This window comes from Urocitellus parryii, chromosome 3 (genome assembly GCF_045843805.1).
Source record: "Urocitellus parryii isolate mUroPar1 chromosome 3, mUroPar1.hap1, whole genome shotgun sequence".
NCBI lineage: Eukaryota > Metazoa > Chordata > Mammalia > Rodentia > Sciuridae > Urocitellus > Urocitellus parryii.
In genome coordinates this window covers 176,402,839-176,430,441 of record NC_135533.1, presented here as the reverse complement: position 1 = coordinate 176,430,441, position 27,603 = coordinate 176,402,839, and the positions used below count along the sequence as shown (strand labels likewise).

Genomic DNA, 27,603 nt, shown 5'->3' with positions numbered 1-27,603 from the left:
TCTCCTCAGTAATTATGGCTCAGCAAGCATGCTACCCAAAGCATCTATAATCCAGAGACTCTGGCAACCACACATAAGTAAAAAGCAATAGATTAGATTTTTTTCACCAATAAATACTAATTTGACAATCCAATCCATTCTCATTTGAAGAAATTATTTTCACTTAGGAAAATTTTTCTTAAGAGAACTAGAGGGAACAATCTGTTCTTCACACTGGAACTGAATTAGGAGGTTTTTGTATACAAATATAGCATATTTGGGCCAGGGATATAATTTCTTGTTAAAGAGTTTATTTGCCTTCACACATAAGACTGCTACATACATTCACAGTTTTAATAGACTGTAATTAGCTATTCCAGTTGTGCTTTAAAATCCCAAATATTATTCTCGTTAGTGAGTGCAAAGCCAATGTCTCGTTTGACTATGATTGGTCCTAGAGTTATAAACTCCATAATGATTGACAGGCAGCTTCCTCATTCTCCAGTTTCATCATTTGCTTTTTCGTGTATGACTTCCAGGCTCCGGCGTGGTTTCTCAGTGTTCTCAGTGCCTGGTTTATTCAGTCCACATGAAACAGCAGCATAATGGATTTGTTTCAGGTTCTCCAAAGTCTCGTTCTTTGCATATTTCAAAAGATCTGCTTGTCCCTGTAATGAAACATGCAATTGAGTAGTATTAGATATGACACGACTTTTCTGCTAGACTTTACAATATAGATCTTCTGCTGAAAGAGGAGAATTTTGATTCCACAAGAGGACACATTTATTTCCTATTGGCACTGCATCCAAATAGGTCACTTTTAATACAAAACCAGGTCTTTCCACTGGGAAATCTGAACAGCTATTCCTGCCTATCCCAGTTAAAATCATATCTTTCATTGTTTGGCCAATCTTGTTTTTGTGTGCAGTATTGGAATTGAACCCAGGGCCTCTCAAATGCTAGGCTAGTGCTCTGCCACTGAGGTGCATTCCCAGCTGGTTGTTTTTCCATGTTGGCCTTGAATTTGTGATCCTCCTGTCTCAATCATTGGAGGAGCTAGGCTCAGAGGCATACCCCCACCCAGCCCCTTTTTTAAAAAGGCTTGTTTTTTGAAACACTTTATTCTGAAGTAAGTACCAATTCACAGAAGGATACAAAGCCAATAGAGAGAGGTCTTGCATTTCCTTCCCCAAATTCCCCCAAATGGTTACACTCCACATAAACTATAATAAAATATCAGCACCAGGACCCTGACATTGGTGCAATGAGCCCAAAGTTCCATGAGGCTCTATCACATGTGACCACTACTGCAACAGAGACAGAGGAGTAATTCACCACAAAGATATCCCTTGTACCATGACTTTACAGTCACATACCTCCCTTTCCCCTCCAGCCCCTCACTCCAACAGCCACTAATATGTGGAGTCTGGTCTTTGAGCCTAGGTAGCCTCTAAGAGTGCTAGCAGTGGTGAGCCCAAGGCAGGCCCTCCCTGCATCTGCTGAAAGAAGAACACAGAAAGGATTCTCATTCTGGATAAATGTCCTTAGCCCCATTTTAGTTTCTAATGAGGTCTGACCATTGACTCGACATGGATTTAGCCTGACATGAATACAGGTCAGAAAAAGGTGGACAGATGAGAAGCACAGTTGATGGGAGCCTGGAATGTGAGCTGACAATGGACCAACGCAGTCTGTCAGCCTTGTCACTTCAGCTAGGAGGCCACAGGATTCTTCAGGGGTGGGTGAGAGCTGTGCTGTGCATCTCAGGATACTTAGCAGCATCCCGGGTCTTTACTCACTAGGTAGCATGGCACACCCTCAACTGTGACAACTGAAAACATCTGAAGTCTTTGCTAGCTCTCTCCTGGTGGGAGGGTGCACTGGGGGAAGCCCTGGTTGAAAACCTCAGAGCTGAGGTATCAGCAAATGACTCTAAGGTCGCAGGGTGGAAGAGACGATGCGGTGCGGTGCAGTGCTCCTGTTGCAGATTCCACCCCTTTTACTTTGCTTTTTTGCTCTATTTTCCTTTCAAATTTGACCTGCCTTCCATTAACACTTCTTTCTACTCACACTATGGCCTTTCCATTTCTCTTACTCTCCTTGCTCATGGTTTTTCTTCCCCTTCTTAGGTTTTTGATTTATTCTCTTATTTTCTTTATAATTGCTCTATAGTTTGACATTTTCTTTGGCATAATTCTTTCTCTCTTCCTTTTTTTTTTTTCCCTTACTAACTGCCTCCCAAGTGCAGCTCCTTTGAAGTGTTCCTGTATAACCAGAGCTTGGGGCTGTTTACAGAGGGTGATGGTAAGGCCTTACCTTGGCAGGCAACTAGACTATAATCAAATTTCAGTTGCTGGTGACACCAAATTGCAACATGATTTTAAACCACCACGAGGCCCAAATCCACAGAGTGGTTTGTTGCTTACCACTTACCATTCATGACTTTCCTGATTTACACAGACCTTAAATTAGTGACTATGAATAGCTGTTCCAAGGCTTAGTCTCACTGAAGGAGCTTCATTTTTATTCATTCCTCCTTGTCACTGAACTCACATGTTGAGCATTTACTCAACATGAGACCTCTGTTGTTGTTGTTTATGAGACCTCTGTATTTAACACAGCAGCACATTGTATCAGGAATAAAGTTTCTTATTTGCTTTCACAAGCAAAATCGCTACATGCATTCATAGTTTTAGTAGATTGTAACTACATAATTCATTTGTGTTTTAAAAATTCTAAGTATTACTTTTTAAATTAATAAACTTTTATTTTTAGAGCAGCTTCCGGTTCACAGCAAAACAGAGCAGGAAGCACAGAGTTTTCACATACTACCCTCTCCCCACACACATACCTCCTGCAGCACTGACATCCCACGCCACAGTGGCGTGTGTGTTCTCATCAATGAACCCACAATGATGCATCAGTGTCAGCCAGTCTATTGTTTAAGTTAGGGTTCTTACGTGGTGCTATATAGATTTGCACAAATGTATGACGTTGTGCATCCACTATTATGGTAGCAGACAGAGTAGTTTTATTGCCCTAAAAATCCTTTACATTCTGCTGAGTGCTCCCTCCCACACCTCTTCAACCCAAACCCTTATCAACCACTGAATCTTTCTACTGTAATTTTTTTGCAGACTCTTCCACAATTGGAATCATATAGTTCTCAGTCTTTTCAGATTGGCTTCTTTCACTTGGCAAGGTGGACTTAAGGTTCCACCATGTCTTTTTTATAGTTTGATAGCTCATTTATTTTCAGTAAAGAATAATATTCCTTTGTCCAATGTACTACAGTTTATCCATTCACCTACTGACAGACATCTTTGTAACTTCCAAATTTGAGTAGTTATAAATAAAGTTGCAATTGAACATAAGTTTTTTTTTAACTTATTTGGGTAAATGTCAAGGGGTGCAATTGTTGCATCATATGGTAAGAATATGTTAAGTTTTTGAGAAACTGCCAAACTACCTTCTCAAGTGTCTACCATTTTATACACCAACTGGCCTTTGAGTGAGAGTCCCTGTGCCCCCACATTCTAGCCAATGTCTGCTGTGATCTGTGTTTTAGATTTTGGCCATTCTAATAGGTGTGTAGTGGTAACTCACTGTGTCTTAATTTGCAATTCTCTAATGACATTATTTTCATGTTTACTTTCATAACGTATCTTCTTTGGGGAGGGATCTGTTCAGGCTTTTGCCCATTTAAAAATATGATTGCTTATTTCCTTATTGTTAAGAAACTGAGAATTCATTTTTGAGAAACTGTATATTTTGGAAAGCTGTTCTTCATCAGATATGTCTTACAGATATCTTCTCCCAATCTGTGCCTTCTCTTCCCATTATCTTAACACTGTCTTTAGCAGAGAAGAAGTTTTTAGTTTTAATGAAGTCAAGTTCACCAATTCTTTCCTTCCTGGATTATTATTTTAGTGGTGCATCTAAAAAAGGAATTGCCATACCTTTATGTTATCTTCTAGTTCTATAATTTTCTGTTTTTCCTTTAGATCTATGATCCTGTTGAGTTAATTCTTGAGAAGGGTGTAAGATCTGTGCCTAGATTCAGCCTTTGGTGTGTGGATATCCAATTGTTCCAGCACCATTTGTTGACAAGATTGTTCTTTTCCTTCAATATTGTACAGGTTATTTGGGGTCTTTGGCCTCTACATATGAACTGGTTTGTCAGATCCATAAAATAATTCCCTGGGATTTTGACTGGATGCATAAATCAAGTTGGGAAGAACTACTATCTTAATAGTACTGAGTTTTTATAACATTTCTCCATTTATTTATTTCCTTTCTATCTTTTTTCAGAGTTCATTAGTTTTACTCGTGAAAGTCTTCACAACAGTGGTGAATGGTGAGAGGAGACATCCTTGCTTTGTTCTTGATCTTAGTGGGAAACTTTGAGTTTCTTACCATTAAGTATGATGCTAGCTTCACATTTTTGTAGACAATCCTTATCAACTTGAGGAAGTTCCCCTCTATTCCTAATTTTCTGAGAGTTTTCAACATGAACAGATGTTAGATTTGTCCCTTTCTTTTTTCTGTGTCTAGTTATGATCATGTTTTTTTTTCTTTAGTCTGTTGATGTGATGGGTTACACAAATCACTTTTTAAAAGTTGAGCCAACCTTGCATACCTGGGAAAAACCCCACCTGGTTTTGATATATGATTCTTTTTATACATTGTTGAATTACTATTGTTAATTTTTTGAGGATTTTTGTGTCTATGTTCCTGGGAGATATTGGCCTGCAATTTTCTTCTCTTATAATGTCTTTGGTTTTGGTATTAGGGTAATGCTGGCCTTGTAGAATCAGTTACAAAGTATTCACTCTGCCTTTATCTGCTGGAGGAGATGGTAGAGAATTCCATTCTTGTAGTCACTCGGATCAAAATGTCATCACTGACTCCTCTCTTTCTCTTCCATCCTCTACCCCACCTATCAGAAGTTCCTATATATGTCCCAGCCTTCAAAACATATATATTCAGGTTACCACCACTTCTTATCACCCTCACTGCCACCACCACAGTCAAAGGCACTATAATCTTTCCTTGGGTTTATGATGGTACCCTTCTGACTGGTCTTCCTTAACATAACAGCCGGAACGTTCCAATTGAAACATAGTCAGAACATACCTTTCCCTTTTCTTAAAACTCTTCAGTGGCTCAACAAGTAACTCAGAGTGAGTGTCAAAGTTCTTGCCCAGGGCCCATCCTCATTCCCTGCATCTCTTTGCCTTGTTCACTCAGCCTTCATTATACTGGCTCTTCAATGTACCTCAAACTTAGCAGGTCTTCTCCAGGTGGGCCTCAAGGTCTGTGCACTCACTGCTCCCTCTGATCAGAAGGCTCTTGTCTAAAAATGTACAAGGCTCATTCCCTTATCTCCTTTATGTCTTGACTTTGAAATCACCTTAAAGTGGTATCTACCTTGACACAATTCTATTTAAAATTAGAACTTCCGTCCTGTACCCATGGTTCTCCTTACCCTTTTCCTGCTTTGTTTTTTTACAACAAATAGTACCATCTGACATACTCTGTTGTTTTCTTCATTGTCTGTCTCTCTCATTAAACATGAGCTCCATGAGAGCAGGAATTTTTGTTTCCTGGAATGAATGTAATTAAAGTAAAATGTGAAAATCTCCTCTTGAATATCGATAGCTGCCACCCCACCATGTTTTGTCTTTCTCTTTCCTTCTTTGTATATATGTTATAAATAGATATTTTACTTTTTATATAAGTGGTATCAGGTAATCTACATTGTTCTTTGGTTTCCCTTTGTACTCACCAGAAGCCACGTCTTGGTAACTTACTATGTCAGCATATATAGATCTACCACATGATAGGTTATTTAAAACAAAAACTCCAGATGGTGTGGGATAATTAATGTGGCAACAACAGAGCTCTTTGGATGAATTTTATGTTTCCCAAACTCAGACAAGTTGTGATGGTATTTCCAACAGAACAGGTAGGCATTCAGCCATTATGCAAGTGACACCAAAGGACGCCACAAGCAACACATCCAGATCTGGGGAGCTGCTAAACTTGGTCCCTACCACTTTTATTCTATTCGTGTATCTAAAACTACCTGCCTGACATGTCTTGGAGTTAAGACATCGATCATGAGTGAAGGACAATTCTGAAGGCTGTGGTGGTGTTTGCGGTAGCAATGCTTACATGTCATTGCTTCAAAAGACTTCGAAAGAGCACAAGCTATTTAAAACACTGCCACCCACTGACACAGGGTGTCTAGTTTAGAAGAATCTTTCTACAAGCTGGCTTTGCAATGTTTTCAGTTGAAAAACCCAAACCTCATTCAGTTTCACACATTCTGTTCTGAATTTTGTAATTTATTTGATTTGGTTTTCATCTTGAAAGGGTTATAACAACCTTAGGTCAAAATATTTAAGGTTCTCACTTTTGGCCTAGAAAGTAATCTTTAAAATACATCTCTAAAGGCAGAAGCCGCACCACAGCAGCTCTTGCTGAGTTTAGCTGTGCCAATGGCTTACCTGGGATTGGATCAGAGGCCAGGAGCAGCCAGGAAATATACAATGGATGCCAAACCCCAGAGCTGGTGTCCCAGCTGTACTCAACACTTGGATAGTCACCAAACTTTCTGTGTGTTTATAAAAGATGTCCTAGTTTTTTTGTTTGCTTTTGTTTCTTTTTATTTCAGTTCTTTGAACCCAGGGCCTTGCACATGCTAGACAAGTGCTCTACCATACTGGGCTACATACATTTCAGCCCTTTACAAAAAATTTTGTTTTGCTACAGGTTCTCGCTAAGTTGCCCAGAATGGCATCAAGTAGCTGGGATTACAGGCATGTGTCACTGCATTTAGCTTTGGTTTTTAATATATTAAAAATATTTCAAAATACATCTGTTAGTGCTATATAGTTTTTGGAACCAAAATTAATAATTACATTCACTGCTTTTATCCAAATCTAGAGATAAAACAATAGGGATTAGATACTCCAGTTAATTTTTTCAAAGCCCCTTTGTCAAACTATTAGAGGAAAACAGAGCTGCCTTACTGTGGAGATGAGTGACCCAGCGAAGCTGTCCCTGACCTCTACAATTGGCCCTTGCAATGACCGCATGGCTTGGAGCTACAGAGAGCAAAGACAGCCATCTGCCATTCCCTGGGGGCCAGCAGACACTTTTTCCAAATTCCATGTAATGAGAGGGAGGAGAAAGAAGTGGACACTCATACCGTACATTTGGGAGTTTGAAGGAAGCAAAAAAGTATTCAGGTCTTTTTGTTTTGATGCAAACAGGACTATAAACCATCAGAGTCTACTTTTGACTTTTCCATATCTGGGGTCTACACTGACTTCTGAGTTGCCCTGGGCTTTGCCAAAGGTTCCAACCTAAGAAGCTTCACCTAGGCGAGAATGGACTATCTGTCTCCTTTCTGGCTTTCTTATCTACCTGGGAACACAGTAAGAAACACGGCAGATTGAAGCTGACTCTGGCGGACACTGGGGCTGCTCTAAGGTCTACCAGGAAGACAGACTGCCTTCCTGAGTGGGCCCATCCCAACCCACGACTCAGCCTTTCCTTGGCAACTGGATTTGCATGCATCTGATTTTCCCAACTAAATCATTTTACTTTATCTTTCTTGTAAGTCTCCAAGAGGCTGTGGGAACCCTCACACGATGGCAGGCAGGTCTAGGCTTCTTCTCCTGTCTCTCAGCAGAGTGTCTTTTGCAACTAAAACCAGAGAGCCCTGTGAGCCCGAACACACATTTCATGACAGGAAATGAAAGCCAGGTGGCCAGGAAGTTGTCATTTCTTCATTGGTTATCTGTCTAGTTAATGGCAAGCAGTCACAAACATGGCCTTTTAGTAAATATTTTGTGGTTAGTCACTTTCAGGTGATGGGAGATTCACATACAAAGGGAATATATTTTAACCATGTATTTCTTTTTTAAAAAAATCTTTATTTTTTAGTTGTAGGTGGACACATTATCTTTATTTCATTTTTATGTGGTGCTGAGGATTGAACCCAGGGCCTCACATGTGCTAGGCAAGCGCTCTACCACTGAGCCCCAACCCCAGCCCCAACCATGTATTTCGTAAGCATTTAAAAATCACAGGCCAAATGCTCAAACCTCCTTCAAGAGTGCTATGGTAAAAGCCATGGGGGCAGTTCACACATCAGTAGGGTATCAGGGATTAGAGGGAGGGATGAATAGGCAGAACACAGAGGATTTTTAGATTAGTGATAATACTTTGCATGATACTATAATGATGAACACAATAAAAACATCAAGTTGTACACCTTAAATACATACAATAAAAAATAAATTTTAAAAAATGGTGGCTAAGATTGCAGCTATGTGGTAGAATACTTGCCTAGCATGTGCAAGGGCCTGGGTTCAATCCCCTGCACCACAGAATGAATGAATAAGTAAATACATTAATTTAAAAAAGTACAGTGGATACATGTCATTATAGATTTGTTCAGTCCCATTCAATGTGCAACACCAAGAGTGAATCTTAACATAAACTATAGTCTTTGAGCAATGATGTGTCTATGCAGGTTCACTGACTGTAACAAATGGACCACTATGGTGGAGATTGCTAATAGGGAGGTGTGTGGGTGGGATATGGGAAGTCTCTGAACCTTTTTGTCAATTTTGCTGTGAACCTAAAATTGCTCTAGAAAAATTAAAGTCTTTTAAAAAAGGAATGCTGTGGAAATGATTTAGTACATTTCTTACAACCACAATTCAGATTGGCTCAGAAGGGCTATAAAAGTAATTACGGTCCTAAGTTTGAAACCACAGAGCCTACAATATGTTAAAATAAAATATGAAGGCACATACACCAGCAAAGCCTTCTGGGAGCATTGGTTACTATTTATTGAGTGACTGCTTTGCCAAACACTGTAATAAGCCACTTACAAAGATTCTCTCATGACAGTCTCTTAATTCTGAGAAGACACTACTACTATCCCTGTTTTATAATGAGAAAACTCAGTTTAAGGAGATTAGGGACCTTGCCTGAGGCAGAGTCTAAATAGCAAATTATATTGAAACACACAGAACCTTTTGTTTTCCTTTTGGATAAACTAAATGGTGAGACCTCCAACCACAGTGGGTTGAACCCCACATGTTGCATGCAAGCAAAGTAGGAACTCCACTGTATTTTTAAGGCACTCAGCATATCAACAAATTGTGTAGACAATTCAATCTTCCTGTGGTTAAATACAGAAACAGAAATACAGATGTCTGAATCAGATATGTTGAAGAGGAATGCGTGAACAAAAGCAGGGGGGGCCATGGGAGTCTTGGCTACAGATTGCAAATCGCCCCTTCTTATCCTTTGATGGCCCCCCTTCTGAGAGGCCTTTTGTGGCCAGCTAAGACCTAGCACATTAATCAGGATTAAGGAAGCCCTCCTAGCTTGGTCAGGCGTACTTCCTGCTGATGTCTTAATAAACCTTACACATGAAAAAAGATCCCCATCATCAGAATCACCTCAAGCTACAGCAACAGGACCCATGCTTTGCTACAGGACGTGTGAGAACTGCTGGAGTGCGTCATTATTTTTTTCTCTCCTGTGGCTTCCCCTTCTGTTCAGTAGGGCTGCAATGCAAGCTGCAAACTGGTCTCACCACAGCAGGGGTGCCTTCCTCTACCCTGCCTCCACCCCATGGGGTTCAGAACCCCTGGGGAGGATGAGGTGCTAGGTGAGAGTGGAAAGAACACACTGTAAACATGGCTCTTGGACCTTGAATTTTTTTCCTTAATCCAGAGATGCTTCAGTTGTACAATGCAGCAGTGGATCATGGGAGGATGGTGGGTCCATCTGAGGACTATCCTCAAGTTTGGATTCTCCCCATACACTTTGCCCACATCTGGGCTCTCATCACATCTACAGTCATCTCCCAATTTGCCAATAATTGTATGACTGTCAATAATTTTAAATTTCAAAAATAAGATTCAATTTAATTTAAATTTAGAAGGAATGCCATTCTCCTCAGAAATAAGTTTTGTTTTCTTCAACCAAGATGGAGAGTTGGGCCTGGAGAGAAGGGCAGGAAAGGATTTTGGTAGGTGTGGGGGGCTGTGGAGAATCCTGCTGCTTTTCCATGACTCTAGGAAACAATGCTCTGCAGCCCAGCCATAATTCAGCAGCATGTCCTCTAGACCACAAAGCTTTCTAAGTTTGGGCTCTGCATCCCTCCCTGCTACAGACCTGCTCATGGAGAGAGCTAAGGTTCACTCTGCAGCAGGAGGGGGCCTGGACTGGCACAGAGCTAGATGGTTGCTCTGGTGGCAGAGGTGGGATGGGGGTTTCAGGAGCAGTCACTGTAGTCTCCTGATAGCAGAAGTGAGCCACCACATAAGCACAGAAAGCAGGAGGTCAGAGAGGGACCAGGGTCAGAGGAGAGGAAGTGGAGAGGGATAGGAGGCTGGGGGATGAGCAGGACCAGGACTGTGAGACTCTGGACACATTAGGAACAACAGTGCACATGTAAGCACTTCCTTCGCATTATTACTCTTTTAAGCACACCTTATGCCTAATCAAATATGAGCTGAGTAATCACAAATTCCACATTAGAGGGATCCAAATGCTTGAGGTTTTTCTGTGTTTTAAATGGATCAGGAAAAGCGGCCTGCCTAATGGTGAGCACTACTGTAGTGTGTTTCCTGAACCATTCTGAGTTTTCACACACTAAATGGAGAGATGGCTTTCAGTCAATTATTGCTTTTCAGGAAAACTGGCAACACATGACATCACCAATAAATAAAATAACTAAGATATGAGTGTCAATAAGTCTAAAAAAAGAAAATGCAATCAGTCCACAGACCATAGTAGTGATTTTCAGAAAGGAAACAAATGCCAGTCTTCAAGGTAAAGACTACTCCTCAGGTAAAAATAAAAACCAAGCTCAATGTTGGGATCAACGCCATCTGGTTTATTGATTCATTTTTGGCAGAAGTCTTATGCTCCTGAAGAGAACAAATCTCAAATTACTTGCAGGATTTCCTTGTCAGTCTGGTTTCTGAGGGCAGAGTGGCACAGGATGGGGAGAGCTGGCTTGGCAGCCGATCATCTGGAGACATCTTGGGCTGCAATCCACTTACTTTAAGATGTGATACAGACGCTATGAAAGCCCACCCCAGATGAGATGCCAGTCATGTGGGTAAAGCCTAATTGATGTTCCAGGCCCAGCTGAGGTCCCAGCAGAATTATGCCCCAGGATAGAGCCAGCCAATACCACATGAAGCACCAACCATGTGGCTGAGCTAGTGAGCACACAGAATAATGGGAAAAAGAAGTAGAAATCATTTTATGCCACTAGTTTTGAAGTGGGTTGTTAAACAGCAGTAGGGAACTGAAATAGCCACTCAAGGTGGCCAGCTTCTGTGCTACAGGATGAGATCTTCCTGGACACAGTGTATGGAGGTAGCGGGAGAGCTCGATCCAAGGAGCCCTGATACAAGAGAAGACTTACACACCTTAGGACTGCTCAGTCTGGAGCTAAATGGTTGAGCTAAGCTAGGAAAGACAAATAGTTTGAGCACTTGAAATAAAAGCTTATATGGTATTGTCAGGGCCAGAACAAGGCAAGAAAAAGTTCCAAAATACTACCAATGGGCACAATGCATGGGCTGGCAGAAGGGAGAAGAACTGAGCAGAGGCACAGAGACAAGCAGGCAGAGCACTGGCCACAGAGACGCAGCTCTTCTGGGGCCACTGGGGTTCCAACAGCTTCCTAACTGCGTGAAGCTGGACTGTCGTTTCTGGTCTCAGAGTTCCTGAAGGCTCATGCCCTTCCTGGGCTGTATAAGCCTGCATCTCTCACCCCTCCTCAGTGAGTTAGTCTAAGTGAATTTTTGCTTCTGGTAACGAAGAGCAGGCCTGTGAAAATTGCACTCTTCTTAGGAGATCCTAGCATCTTAGGAATGAATGGCAGTCAGTGGGCCTGGCGAGCACCACCACCAGTATAGCCAGCATTTTAGCAAATGAAAAAATGAAAGTAGAGGAGCTCTGATAATGGTGGAGGGATGAAGATGCACTGGAGTTCCCATCCCACATTTCCAACAAAAGGAGCCCAAACAGCAAAATTAGCCAAAAACAAACTCAGGTAAAAAACTACCAAGGAGCAACCAAACTAAGAAAAGGGTATAACATAATTTAATAAACTTTTAAAACTCACAGTACCTACATTGTCAAGTCACTAGAGTCCACAAAATTCTCCCTAACACTCAACCCAACCAGAGGGATATGAACAGAGTAAGCGACCTTCTCTTTTCTTCTTCTATTTGCTGGAGTAGCAGAAGACATTATGGGCAGATGGTGGGAAGAAAGTGACACTGGAAAAGTTATGAATAGGGCTGACACAATTAAAAAACAGGACAAAATACAGAACACAATGGCTTTCAGAGAGCACAAGAGTGATGTCTGAGAGAAGGGTACCAAGAGTGCCATGAATGACAGGCACAGTGGCACACACCTATGATCCCAGTGGCTCAGGAGGCTGTGGCAGGAGGCTTCCATGTTCAAAGCCAGCCTCAGCAACTCATTAAGGCCCTAAGCAACTTAGTAACATCCTATCTCAAAATCAAATGTAAAAAGGGCTGGAGATATGCTCAGTGGTTAAGTGTCCTGGGTTCAATCCCCAGTACTAAAAACACAACAAAAAATAAGCAAACAAACAAAAACTCTGAAAAAGAGTGTCCCACACTCTGTGTGGTTTGCAGGTAATAATGTAGAAGGGTGTGGCCCAGAGCCCAACAGCCCCACAGGTTCAGAGGACAGAGCCTTCAATTCAGGAAGCCATAGTGGCTGGAGTTTGAAGCTCAGAGGAGGGAAGAGGAAGAAGTAGCTTTAGGCTGCCTATTACACATGTTCAAGAAGTCAGAGGATTTGATGAGCTCAAAGAGGAAAGATGCTTGAAATTTGATATAAAATACGTAAAATAGGATCAATAGCATACTGGGACTGGAGCTGTAGCTCAGTGGTAAAGCACTTGACTTGCATGTGTAAGGCACTGGGTTCGATCCTCAGTACCACATAAAAATAAAGATATTGTGTGTCTATTTAAAACTAAAAAAATAATAAAAAAACAGGATTAAAAAATAATAAAAACAGGATTAATGGCAATATTAGATAATATAGAAGACAGCAATATTAATTACTTGAAGACAGTATAACCGCCAACATTTTCTTTTAAACACAGAAAACACCTTAAAAACAAATGAATAAGCATCTATGTCTCATGGGACAATGCCAAGCAGTATATATGTATAGCTGGAGTAATCAAAGGAGGAAATAATGGCTGAAATTTTCCGAATTTATTTAAAGTTATAAATCCACATATCCAAGAATTTTTTTTTAAAAAGAGACAGTGAGAGAGAGAGAGAGAATTTTTTAATATATATATATTTTTTAGTTCTCCGCGGACACAACATCTTTGTTTGTATGTGGTGCTGAGGATCGAACCCGGGCTGCACGCATGCCAGGCAAGCGGACTACCGCTTGAGCCACATCCCCAGCCCCTATCCAAGAATTTTAACAAACTTCAAGTGTAAGAAACATAAATAAAACCACATCAAGACTCATCATAATTTTTTTAAACACACACATACACACAGATATTTAGCCTTCATACATTTGCTAGAATGGCTAAACCAATTATTTCAAGTGTTGACAAGGATCATCTAAGCAATCGGAACTCTCCACACACTGCTGAGGGGAATGCAAATAGGAAATGACTTTTTTTTTTTTAAAGTAGTTTGGCAGTTTCTTATGAAATCTGACATACATTTACCAAACAATCAAGCCGTTCCACTCGTAGATATTTCCCCAAGAAGAATAAGAACATATGTCCATATAAAAAATTGTATGTGAATGTTCTTTGCAGCTTTATTCACAATAGTTGAAAATTGGAAACAACCCAAATGTCCATCAACTGATTCATGTATAAACAAAGTGTATTGCATCCATAAAAATAGAATACTATTCATCAATAAAAAGGAATGGATTGTTGAAACATGTGGATGAATCTAAAAAGCATTATGCTAAATGAAAAAAGTCACGTAGTAAAAACTGCATCCTATATAATTCCATTTATATAACACTCTGGAACAGGTGAAAATATATATGGAGAAATCAGATCAGTGGTTACCAACACAAAGGATTTTATTACAAAGAGGCCCAAAGAAACTTTCGGAGGTGACAGAAATACTCTATCATAGTTGTGGTGGAGGCTACATATATATACATTATACATCATGGAATTATATGTTTACAACTGGAAAATTTTATTTTATGTAAATTATATCTTAATGAGGTTTGCAAAGAAGTAAAAAATACTGATTTTATGTTGAGGGCTGGATCAAACAAGCAAGTGGAAGTGTGTGTGGGTGGGTCACACTCCAGAAAAGGAACATCGATGCCATTGTAACTGTGACACAATGCAAAGATGTCATGGACTATGAGAGAGATAACAATTTAAAAAATGTCATCAACATGAAAAAAGATATGACTCAAACTCAGTCATACTCATCTCCATCCACACACCCATCCATGCACACATATGCTGCGCATGAAAATCTTCCTGGAATAAGGTCACTCATATTTAAAGAAGGTTCTAATTAGAGGGAGGATCTAAAGTCCTTTTAATGCTTTTATATTTTCTATACTAAAATAATTCTTTATAATAAATATGCATTTATAAAAACAAATCAATGCTTTTTATTTAATTAAAAAAATGACCAAAAGTAAGTATGCCAAGTTGTTAGTAGTGAATAATTCTGGATGTGATGACCCTGAATGATTTTATTTCTCCTTTGTTCACTTCTGTATCTTAAACAATTTTCCAAATAAAAAATAAAATAAAGCAAGATTAAAAAACAATAAGATGAATATCCTTAGACATATGAACTTTCTTACCAACAGTGTGCCTCCTCTTAGGGTGAGCAGAGTCCCTGGTATGTCTGGGACTGAAAGCCCTACATTCTGAGATGGTTGGATCCAGAATGTTCCCCAAAAGTTCATGTGTTGAGGGCTTGATCCCCAATGTAACAGTATTCAGAGGTGGGACCTTTGGGAAATGATTAGATCACAAAGGCACTAAACTCATCCATGTATTTACTGATGGATTCATAGCTGAATGGACTACCATAAGGTGCTGGACACTGTAGGAGGCAAGACCTAGTTGAAGGGAGGAGGTTCTTGGGAGAGTGACCTTGGTGACTATATGTTATCCTCAGCACCCCATGCTCTGCTTCCGGGGGCTGCCCTGAGGGCTGAAGTGTGCAGTTTTCCTCTACCACACCCTTCCACTACGATATTCTGCTTGCCTCATGTCCAAAGCAAGGAGTCAACTAAGCATGGACTGAAACATTTGAAACCATGAGCCAAAATGAATCTTTCCTCTGCTGTTTCTCTCAGGTATTTTGTCACAGTAACAAAAAGCTGACTAACACAGTCACTTTTCCTCCTTTGTGGTTCCAATGAATGGGGTGATGAATAAGTAAAGATTCTATAGCAATGGTACTCAATATTTTTTAGTGTGCCTAAGAATTCCCTGAGGAACTAGACAGGCAAGAAGATTCCTGGGTTCCACTCCTGGATATTCCGGTTCAGTAGGTGTGGGATGGGGCTCAGGAGAGTACATTTTTAAGTACCCCAGATAATGCCCATGCTCTGGCCTCACTGTGCCAGAGCTCCCTCAGCATGTCTTCCTGTTCTTCTCTTCCATATCTGGAGTTAACTCAAACCCTGCCTAGCCTCTGTACCACCAGGAGGCACCACTTGGTAGCCCCAAAGGGATGTTACCTCTCCAAGTTTACTGCAAAGAATAAATGGAGGAAGGAACTCAGGGCATTCTATTCCCTCCGGCCACAAAAATGCTGACAGCCCAACTCAGGGCAAACTCACACGTCAGACCCCATGAACACTTGTTCTTCTAAACAGAGTTTAAACTTTAGAAACAGATACAGGGAAAGCCTTTCCATCATACAGCAAGGACACATAGATTCCTCCAATTCTTTCCCATTCACCTAAAATCATTTAGTACCCCTCAAAATTGTCCCATGTCTCCCCTTTCTCCTCTAGAAGAACGTATAAGCATCTGGACCTCTCTGAGTTACTGGGTAATCATACTCCCATGACTGTCCTGGGCACAGGAAAGGAATGCATACACCTTTCCTTCTATGGATCTATCTACCGTCAGTTCATTCCAGCCAGCCTTCAGAGGGTGACAGAAAGTTTTCCCTTTATTGCTACGCAGCAAGCTCCCAAGGGACCTCACACTGCTGGTTCCCAGACCATACTGAGGAGCAAGGAAAGTTGGTCCTAGGCCTCTACTTGCCTATATAAAATAGAAGGAAAATGAGCATTTGTTCCTACCACAAGGCTTAAAGTGCTGTGCTATTTTTTCCTGAGGTTTGCAGGAAATGTGTGGTATACTCTCCACCCCTGAAAGGGGGTGAGTCAGCAAGTTGTAATGCCAAATCCCTTTTCATTGTAAATTCTTGTTTCTGCTGTTTACAGAACTGCAAACCATTGGAGTTAAATTCTAAGCAGAAGATCTTGATATATATGTATTTAAAAAGTACATGTGTAGGAAGGGAAGTGCTTGAAGAAGTCAAGAAAATGATTTTAATTATAAAATGAGTAGGGGTTTAACATGAGAAAATGCAAGCTCGCTAGCTTTGGAAGGGGGACCTTTTACACAATCAAATCAGAAAACTGTTGTCAGTGGCAGGAATGGATCTCTAAACTGGAGGAGTAGTGAGGAGACTAAAAGAGGCAGCTATGATAATGTCTTTACAGTCTCAAATTCAACTGAGCATAAAGTTTTGGAGGGTGAACGGCAGAAAGCAGTTTTACATTTACTTGTCCAAGATCCAGGATGAAATAACCGTCCTGTGTTGTGATTATTCGTATCCTCAAGCACTAAGAAGAACAGTAAGAACCCCTGGAATAAAAACTCAAAAATGTTTGAAGGTACATATACTATGTTATTTAAAAAATCATGTCACATTAAATCCAGCACAGAAAAAAAATACTGGAAGAATGTATGGCAGAAAACCAACACTAACTGTCTCTGGATGGTGGGATTATGTGCACCTTTGCTTATTGCCTTTGACATTTTCTAAAACAAAATGTATTGTTTTATAATAAAAATAACCCAAGCCAATTTTTAAAAGCAGCATACTGAGAGAAACATATGCAACTTCACCTTTAAAGGAAAACTTCTTTCAAATGGCAATTCCTTTATGTATTTCCTTAGATTATACGTTATCCAATCCTCTTATTGTTTTTCTTTGGGTTCATATTAACATTAGGGCTCTGATTACACTTTAAAGTGTGAAATGACAGTTGAATGACTAGAATCTTTAATTTTCCAATAAATCCTCTGTAATCAGTATTTTCTACTTCACATACACCAATGGGCATTTATGAACCTTAAAATGTTCCCAGGATAAAATGAAGTCTTTGTCTGTATACCAGAAGACCTGTGTGCTCCTTCTGAGCCCCAGTGACAAGCCACTGTGCCTATGAACTCTATAGGGGAAGAGTTGTCACTGTGATTTCTGTGCTGTGCTATAGAGCCTCAAAGGCTGATAATGCACAACAAAGGAAATGTTATCCTGAGAGAGAAAGGCAAGCAGAGAACAATTACAGCACTATTACCCTCAGATACAACTCTGTAGATACCTTTAAGATCGTGATATTCCAGGTAAAGCTCTCCACTGCTTTCTGTAGTTTCCGTTCCTTCAGACCCTCCTTGGTGCCTATGCTGTGTAAGTGCTCATGGAATTCCATGGCTGAAAGAAATAAAAAAAGACAAAGCATATTACTTCGCCATCCAGTTTGTGGTAATGAACCAGCAATATTCATTTTTTTAGGCAGAGCTAAAACAATTTCAATCACTAATGGAACTTAATAATCGTTCTCATGTAAGAATGTAGTAATAGGGAGGAAACACTGAAATGGTTCCAACAAAGTGGAAGGCATCTTAGAGTCAGTTCTGAAGGGCAGAAGGACACATGATTATTATTACAGGGTTGTAATTTAGAGAAGAGAGACATGGCTTCTGAGAGGAAGGTTGCCCAGGGAGAAGGAAGAAAAGCAGGGACTGGAACCCAGGTCTCTGAAATCTGAGAAGGTAGGTTTCAACTCTACTAAGAACATAATGCTGGCTACTGCAGATGCAAAGAATGCAAAGTCAGAAACTTCCCATCCCAGTGAGGGTCAATATGAGCTCAGATACCAAGCCTGTCGTAAAGGGGAGAGGTTGGGGAGAAGGATGTGAACTCTAAACTTTGAATTTAAATTATCAAACTTTAACCAGGATTTACCTGATCAAATGAATACTCCCCAGCGTTCTTTAAAATAATCAAAGAGGTTTCTCACTGCAATGATGAGGGGGGGGAGCAGTGGGGAGAGGGTATGATAGTCCTTCTACTTGTAGTCATTATAACTCAGACTTTTTTTTTTTTTGCATATTGCCTTATAGTCAATCCTCCCATCCTTGGCCAATAGAAACCCTTCAAACTGGTTCCCACACCCTACTGAAATCACCAATTAGCCTTTGATACCTTCCTTGCTTTCTGGCACAAGAAATTCCAGACTCACTCATCTAAAATACATTTCCCATCTCAGGCCTGGAGCTAGCTATTTCCCCAAAGAAACTATGCATGATGCATGTGTATGAGGGAGGGAGGAAGGGAGGGAGGGAGTGGGTGGAAAGGAGGGAGAAGGAGAAGAGAGGGAGAAAAGACACCTTCCTTTCCATAATCAGGGTGTTCAATGTTAACTGAGTTTTTATTGTTTTCTAAGGTCTTTTCACTAGACAGATCTAGGACACATATATTTTTTTAACAGAAAGAGCTTACTAAAAATTTAATTCAGAGTTTTAAAATAACATTTTAAATATTATGTTTATTTTTTTCCTCTAATGTAGAAAAAAAATCTTAATTCCTAGCCATACCAATGCAACTACTAATAATAAGACTGCCAGATACACTTAAAACTCTCAGCATTTTTCTGTACGTGCCCTTAGAGTATATCTTATTGAGAATGCATAGTAAAATTTTTGTGTTCCAAATTGGAATAATTCTTTAATCTATGTGGTTATATCATTAACAAAGTAACTCAGGTTCAATTAGGTCTTATGTGTGTGTGCACACATGAGCTTTTTTTGGTTGTAATTTGTTTTAGGATTAAGTCAAAACCTGACATAATTCACAGTTGAACTACATACATACACATCAAGATGTATTCAGATAAGTCCTGCTTCCTTCCTGATCTCTACCTTGATCCCTCCTCCTCTTGTATATTTTAAATTTATCTTCCTCTTGTACTGTTTCTCTGTGCAAGTGCAAGTAAATTTGTATACATATTCAGAATACTCCCTTTCTTATACAAAGCAGTACGCTGTGTACACTGTTCTGGATCTTGGCTTTTCTTGTCACATTATTGAACAATGGAGATCACTCGTGTCAGCATAGAGAGCCCTGGCTCATTCTTTATATACAGCTCCAGAGACCCCACTGTGTGGATGAGCTGGTGATTAGGTAGCCAGTCACCTACCAATTTGTTCCAAATCTTTTGCTGTTATATAATGTGGAACTGTTGTAGTTATTACAAGGCATTTTCTCTGTTCTTTTGATACTTTATTCTTTGCTTAAACATTCCCATTTCTAATTCCTTTTCTATGCAACACCATTTCAAAGCAACTCTACATGGTGACTGATAGCAACTTTACTCCTTAGAATCTTTAATCATCAAACAAAGGTCAATACATGTAGGATAAAGATAATAAACTGTATTTTCTATTTTCTTCTCTCTCTGATAGGAACTATGGTCCAACCTCCTGTTATGCTAATAAGGCATGAGAACCTCACTGGTTCCAAGAAAGAACAGTGATGAGTAAAGTTCACTCCATTGTCTAGGAGACTAGCACACTGACCAGCTCTCCTTTTCTCCAACTCCTCTTTTGCTAATGATGGTACCTGAAGACACCCCAACATGATTAACTAATCCTCCTGCATCCCAATGCAGGTGACCAGCTCAGATGGCGAGCTGCATCCCCTATGTCTAGTTCTTCCTTTCACTGGATATATTTGGCTTAACAGACTGAAGAAAAACAAAAAGCAAAAATGAAAACAATGACCAGCAATCTTCTCTAAAACTCATGGGTTTTGCTGGAGCATTGAACCACACACTCCCTCTCTCTCCCTCTCCCCCTCTTCACATGTGGGAGGCTCCCTAGACTGGACTGCAATGACTCACCCATCAGTTGGGACCCTAAAGATAAGGCACTAATATGCTGCCTCTTCTGTTAAATTTTAATACTGTTCTGGAAGAGATCTGCATTTCCAAATATGATCCTTAATACTCATAATGTTTATACTTCTGTCAGTCAGGAGGCACCATGGTCTCAAAGGCATGAGATGGTGGATGGAATCCGTGACTGGAATCCGTGACTGGAATCCAGGAAAGGGAAAAGACAGGAGGAGAGAAGCGGCGGGGGAGTAGCACTCTGTATACAAGAAGGCAGCAAACTCTGAGGACAGCATGTCACAGAGGAAAAGAAATTGGGAAGAGACATGTAAATGACATTAACATAGGAACATAGACTGTGAGTACCTGTCCAGATGTGGGCCATTCATGATACTTCCTTGCTATACATTCTAAAATTGGCACACAGGTGTAACAGAACAATAGCAGGGTTTTGTTCAACCACCAGGTATGTGTTTGGAAGCTTCATTCTGCCGGGGGCTGACAGCTTATGTTATCTTATATAACTCCTCCTTAGCCATAAGGTAATGAGCAGTGACAGGAGCTGCTACACTGGGCTGAACTCCAACTAGCGCATAAGAACCTACAGATAATATAAGCATGGGACAGTGGAGAATGCTGAGCTTAGACACTAGTGCATCCTAGATTTTAAGAAAGCAGCTTTAAGAAAATTCAGAAGACAGAAAGAACCAGGGCCAGAGGCAGTATAAGGACAAGCTGCCTTGAAAAAGATTGGAGACTTGAAGAAGAAACATGATTAAAATGATTTTTTGAAAAAGGATATGGATAAGGAAGAATGTGGAAATATATACACAAATGAGTATAGCTGCATGTATTCCTAAGTATCTAAAAAGCTCATATTTTACATGTCTATTAAAGAGTTGAAACAATTCCCCCTTACTTCACCCCTCTTAAAATATCTATAGTCCAATAAAATTTTCACAGGGAAGTACAGTATATTATTAAAGAAGATCTTTAATAATGGAGGGCCAAGGGTGTAGCTCAGTGATACAGAACTGAGTGATACAGATATACAAGGACCTGGGTTCATTCCCAGCCCTTAAAACAAAATTCAAAATTAAAAGGAGCATGAAAAAGTGATGAATTAAATACTGGAAAAATGTTATATAAAACCCAGAATTTTAAAAACTAAGACTATGTGTCCCATTGTTACTTATTTCCTTATTTGATTTTTCTGGCTAACACATCTTTAATCTTAGAGGTCGATCTTTGAAAATCTACTAGCTTGGATTTAGCTAATCCACGGATTGGAAGCATATACTGATTTTATTTTTTAAGCAAAGAAAAGGTTTCTCCCCTTGACCTATAGAGCAGGATCTTACCTTTATCTGTTAACAGTGACATGCAAAGTCCAGTGCAAGGACCAAGGACACACAACCAAGAAAAGCACAGGACAACAGCCAGGCACTTACATGTACTTTGTCAGGAATATGGAGACAGCCTACAGAACTTTCCAAGGAAATGGTGAGGAAGGATTTGAATCTTGGTTTGTCTGAGCCCAGTGCCCCAGGCTTTCCAACCACCAAACCTAAACAAAAGCATCTCAGTTCTTAATAGGAGCTGGTGATATGATTATGGTATAAAATAATTGTGCTATGAGGTGGAATGGTACAAGGGCCATTAGACAAGTGCTGGCCCAGTTCTTAGAGAACACAGGAGATACAGTGAGGTTTTTTGTATTTGAACTGAATTAGTCCATACATGTTAACAAGAGGAATCAATAATACATCTAAGACGAAAATTCATTATATCTTGGTACTAAATTACAAAAAAAAAATCTACTATAATAAGTCACAGGAGGCCTTCTGGGGTCTTTACATCAATACTAAATATAAAGACCTTGTCTGGGTTGGAGTTCAGTAACCTCCTCCCTGCGTTTCAAATTATTTACAGCAAAGAATGAACTCGACAAAACAAGGTCCTTATCTTATCAAGAAATTTAAAAGCAGAATTTCTTTTCCTTCAGTAATCCACATTATTTGTCTAAACAGTAGAGTAAATCTTAAAGTACCTGGCAAAAACAAGATGAATCAAAAAGTGTAGGAGTTCTTAAGTCATACAACCTACCTCCAAAGAAGCCTAATTGTTCTGCTACAAAATTCATTTTCCTTTAATTATAAGGATAAGAGATATGGGGACCAGGGTGGGGGTTAACCAGTGCTGGGCAGAACCCTGGGTGGGCCTGTTGCAGGTGTGAATCTGTAAAAGCAGACAAATAAGCACAGGGGAAGCTGCTACAATAATCCAGAGAATTTTCAGAGTGTCTGGCTGCATGTGTGGTAATGTGGTTGGAGGAGCTGCCAGAGGGTGATGGGGACAGGCTCTGCAGGGAAGTCAGGGAGACTCTAGAGTGCATCTCAAACCTCAGCGCACAGCAGGATCGCTGGAGGTACCCATTGAAAATGCAGGTTCTCTACTTCTTGGGGATTCTGGTTCAGGAGGTATCGGGAGGGCCCAGGCAGGAACATGTTTCACAAGTACTCCTGGAGGTTTCCTAGCAGAAAGGCTAGGGTCCACTCTGAGGAAAGCTAACTAAGAGTGAGGAGAGGGGACTGAGATACTGGAAGCCACGATGTTAACATTCTAAAACCCACAGCATGTGGGTGAAACACCAGTGACTTACCAGGATCAGACAGGCAAGACTGAAGATGTAGGAATTATGAGCTGGTCAACTCAGCCTGCACTGCAGAAGGAAGGGAGGGAGACAATCGAGGAGAAGGCCAGAAGGAAGGAGGGAGGAGAGGACACTACTGTTTTTCTTTCTAATGATTTCTGGTTTACATATACAGATATTTGTTTTCAAATTATCTTGCACAAGATTTTGTTCTGTTTTCTTGTTTCACTTTTATCTAAAAGGACTCTAACATGAAACTTAAGAAAAAAACTTTACTTCAAGAGGTAAAACTAAACTACAGTTGAAATTTCTTTGTCATGTGGAATTTTCAGAATACTTCTCTATTTCTGCAATTACTCATTCAATATCCATAATATTGATACAAAAGATCTCATCATTTTGGATGATAAGAGCAATTCTTGATTTTTTTTAAGCTTGGCAAAAACAGTGGCTTTTATTTACAATTACATGTATCAAGATTATAACAGAAAGACTAGGGAAACCGTCTGAACAAAAGCAATGATTTAATGGTAATGGCACTGACAGTCTCTGGAGAGAATCAAGCAATTATCCAGGAGCTGCAAAGTTGATTGCAATAGGTCTTCCAGTATGTTTTGTACCTTAGTGGCTTTCTCCTTTTTTTTTTTTTTGTCAACTACTCATCAGAAGTCATTCATATTTGTTGACTGGACTGGAGTACCAATGACAGTAAAATATGGAATTCTTGTTGTTTCGTCTTTACCCTGATTAGACTGAACAAATACAGTTTACATTGTTACACTGTTAACTCTAAAACAACAGAATAAAGTGGAACAATGCCATCTTCTTTGATATCATCCTTTGTCAGCTCCAGAGCTTGAGTTGGTTCACTTCTTTCTTCCTCTTCAAGGATAAAAATTGATGTAGGTGGATAAAATTTTTACATATTTCAGATCCTATTATTTGGCCCTTAAAATTTCATGGAATAAAGCTTAACAGATTGATTGAATGCCACACTAATAAGTAGCTGTTCACCATAGTCAACTTCCATGAAGGTCATGTCTTTTCATAAACAGTTGTCAAAATCATGTTCATTGCTTTCATTGAGACATTTCACAATCAGTCTTGTTAATAAAAGGCATTAAATCCATATAGCCTTTTGGAATATCTGTGTCCTCATTGCTTTCTGGGTCATTTTCTACGTGTTGCTTGATGTTTTCCTCTAATCCCACAGCATCTGCTCCTTGATATTGATCAATTCCTATTTTGATATATTGTTGGTGGCAGCTGTTCCCTGAAACTGATGTACATCTACTTCCAAGAAAACAGCCTGTGAATATTTACTACTCATAGAACTGAAAGCTGGGGGAATCCTCAAACATAGTCCACACCAATGACAATTTCTAGAGTATATCACCAACAGAAATGTTAATCTTAAGGCACCCTCTCATGGTGAACTTGACCACAGTGAGTCTGGAGCCTGCAGTGCTCAGCTCCAGCTATAAATCAGGTCACTCCCAACCATCTTCACTCTCACCATCCTCACAGAGAGCCTGGCAGGGGGAAAGGGGGGCCACAATGCCTCTGGCTTTGAAACTCCAATTCTTGATTCTTGAAGTAATAGTACTAATTGGCAGGCCACTAGCATTTACTGATCACACACTATGTGCAGGTCATTTGATTATATATTGTGCTGATTTCCATTCAAACACTTTCTTAAATATGAGAAACACTTCATAAAAAGCTACAGACTCTAGAAGCACAGGCAGCAAACTGGGAATGGAAACTAGTGCATATATTATTAGCATAACCCTTCCATAAAAACATCTTTAAAATTTTGTTTTGGAACATAATGGCTGAGTTTAGAGGCATTAGTAAAGATGGCTACAGCATTCAAATGATGACATGAAATTACATAACAATAACTTGGTTTTAAAATTCAATGCCAAAATAAACTCTAGGTATAATACCAAATTAGGATTTTTGTACTTAGGTAACATGCTATGTATGGAAGATTCTATAGTACAATGTAAAACTCTACATGATAAATTACAAATAGTGGATCATTTAAAATAACTTAATATTAGAATCAAAAAGTAATAAACAAGTTTAAATTTCTGAAAACCCACATCCTATGTTTTTACTTAAGTGATTAGACAGAAAATGAGAAATATATTAAATTCCTCTATGATAGAGCTGAATGCCCTTTATACCTACTGCAAAACTGTTAAATGACTATATTGGAAAGTTACATAACGAGTGAGACAGAATCCTTTATCACTCCCTGTGCTGGCCTTTGCTAGCCATGGTGTCCTGAGTGGAGCAGTAAGGATGCTGAGCTGTGATTAGGGAGGGCTCTCTGCTTAGCTCCTATCCTCAACAGACAAGCTGACAGCCAGAGCCTAGGATGCAGGCCCTGGAGCAACTGGCACAGCTCAATCACAGCCACTGGTGTTCCGTCCCTGATGCCAGAGCCTTGTGTTACTCTGTTCAGAAACAAAACCTGGCCCCTCTGGTGGCTCTTCCTCTAGTCAGCCTACAGAAGGTAGTTCTACCTCCTTCCTTCTTATTAACTACACTAGAAAACCCTGGCATGAAATCACTCCTTTGCACTTACACCAAGTAAATACCTGATTGTTTTGCATGTTCCAGGTTTGCTCATTATCAGTGGATGTTTTATAGGCCTGTCTATACTGCATCTATTTTAGAGTGACAGTCCCTGCCCTCAGGAAGGGGACTGTTGATTCAGATGGTTGCAGTGCACAGCAGCAGCCCTCACAAGCAGGCTCTTAATGATGCTTGCCAACTGGAGCCCCACAGATCTAAAAGGATGGGAAGATGCAGCACTACCCAAACCAGCTTCTCCTTCTCTGCAAGTCAGAAGGACAGAACAGAGCTGCTGTCTTTCCCTCAGCAGACACCTTAGAGGGCTATCATTTACTGATCACACACTATGTGCAGGTCACTTGATTATATGTTGTGCTGATTTCCATTCAAACACTTTCTTAAATATGAGAAATATAGGGTTCTGCTGCCACACACCAAGGTTTTCCATGGAGCCTCTGTTTCTTAGTCTGCAGCATTAGGGGCTGAAACTGAGAGCTTTCCAGCTCTAAAGCATAAGTAATTTTTATGCATGAATCACAGCTAAGAAAACCCTACACAGTTCTGAAAATAAATGGAATTTTATTGATCCTGAGAAAAATTACTTTTGTGATGATCCTCAGCAAAATCAAAATTTAGAAGTTTCTAAGATATGAGCTTAAGCCCAAAGAGTCCTGATGTCCTTACAGGATGTGGCTCTCAGCTTACATGGCCCAAGCACTGCCTGACAGACTTGTGGAAAGCTACCAGGCAGACGTGGGGAAAATAACAGGCAGCCTGGATCATGTGGATGCTGCCGTGGCTGAATAGTGACGCTGATAAGAATTCCCACTGTGAGAGCAATCTTCAGGTTCAGAGATAGAAACCAGGCCAGTAATGATGAGGGAATGAGACGTAGGGTATTCTCTCAGGAACAAGATCTATATCCCTGTTCGTTTCCAATATCTTCCAAATACTATGCCAGCACATTTTTGTCATAAATTTGTATATTTCAGAGTCATGTATACTTGTTCATTAACTTGCAGCTAATTGTTTAGTAAAATTATCATTTTTATTATAATTTTTATAAAATTTTATAAAAATTATAATTTTTCTTAGTCTATGTCCTATATACTAGTTTGATTTGAACTAGATGGCATTATAAAATTCTCAAACAAGACTTGGTCTCATCCAAGTTTTCTTAAAGGTAAAATGTAATATCTGGGGGCACCTGTTAAAGAGAAAGGGAAAAGAACTAAGATTCTATGATTCTTCAACTAAGAGGTAACACTTAATTTGGGCAAAGAAATTGAATTCTTTAAATGTTACTAAGCCTCAGCTGAAAACCAACAGTAACCAGGTAACTAGTCCACTGGCCAGTATGACACAATTACAATGTGATATATTATTTAACAGTCAAAATACATATTGTGTTTAAAAGTATCAACATTTGAAGATTGTCAACATATTACACAAATCCAATGAAGTATACAGAAATATGAGTCAATGCTTAGAAATCAGCAAATGATCTGTGTCTCACACATAGATCTGGCTGGGCCTAGGATGTTGCTCTTTTGAAGAAAGGTTGCCTTTGAGCCTTGGTTGTCTTGTGCCAAAGAATCTACAATTAGATTCCTCTGACTCCAAGACTCTTAGCTTCTGATCCTAAGGAAAAGCAGTGAACTATTTTTCTTCTGGGATGTTAACCAAGGAGAAAACTTGCTCAAATTCCTTGGTGGCAAATAACTTGAGAACCAAGGCATTAAACAGTAGATTGTCAAACAGCAGAGAAAGGACAATGGAAAACCTAAGGTCAGATGGTGTCTATAAGAGTTCAATTCCATTCTAGTCTCAAGGGAATGGAAGATACAAATCATGTGAGGAAGAACAAAGTCAGGCCTAGGTCTGTGGTGGGGATGGAACAAGTTATTTAACTTTTGATTTATACCTACAGTGTTAAATTTTAAGAACTGGTATGGCCACATGATGGTACATTATTGGATTTTTATGTAAAGAAATATCTTTGGAAAGTTAGCACCTCTTTCTTTGCTATTTCTTTAAAATCTAAACAGCCCAAATTTTTGACATGAAGATGTTTGTTTCACATAGTTTTCTAGTTACTATTACAGAGTACTTTGTAATTTAAA

General features: G+C 39.7%; 1 protein-coding gene and 1 pseudogene across 1 annotated transcript in view; both read right to left on the bottom strand.

The window, feature by feature from the left end:
• Nucleotides 1-270: 270 nt before the first annotated feature.
• Nucleotides 271-27,603, bottom strand: part of Plcl2 (phospholipase C like 2) — a 173,610-nt gene continuing 146,277 nt past the window's right edge. The window contains exons 5-6 of the mRNA XM_026388537.2: nucleotides 17,671-17,780; nucleotides 271-647 (exon numbers count right to left, since the gene is read on the bottom strand). Coding sequence (XP_026244322.1) covers nucleotides 474-647; nucleotides 17,671-17,780 — 284 coding nt within the window. The 3' untranslated portion in view covers nucleotides 271-473. The remainder of the gene's footprint in view (nucleotides 648-17,670; nucleotides 17,781-27,603) is intronic.
• Nucleotides 23,557-24,413, bottom strand: LOC113182594 (thioredoxin-like protein 1; annotated as a pseudogene).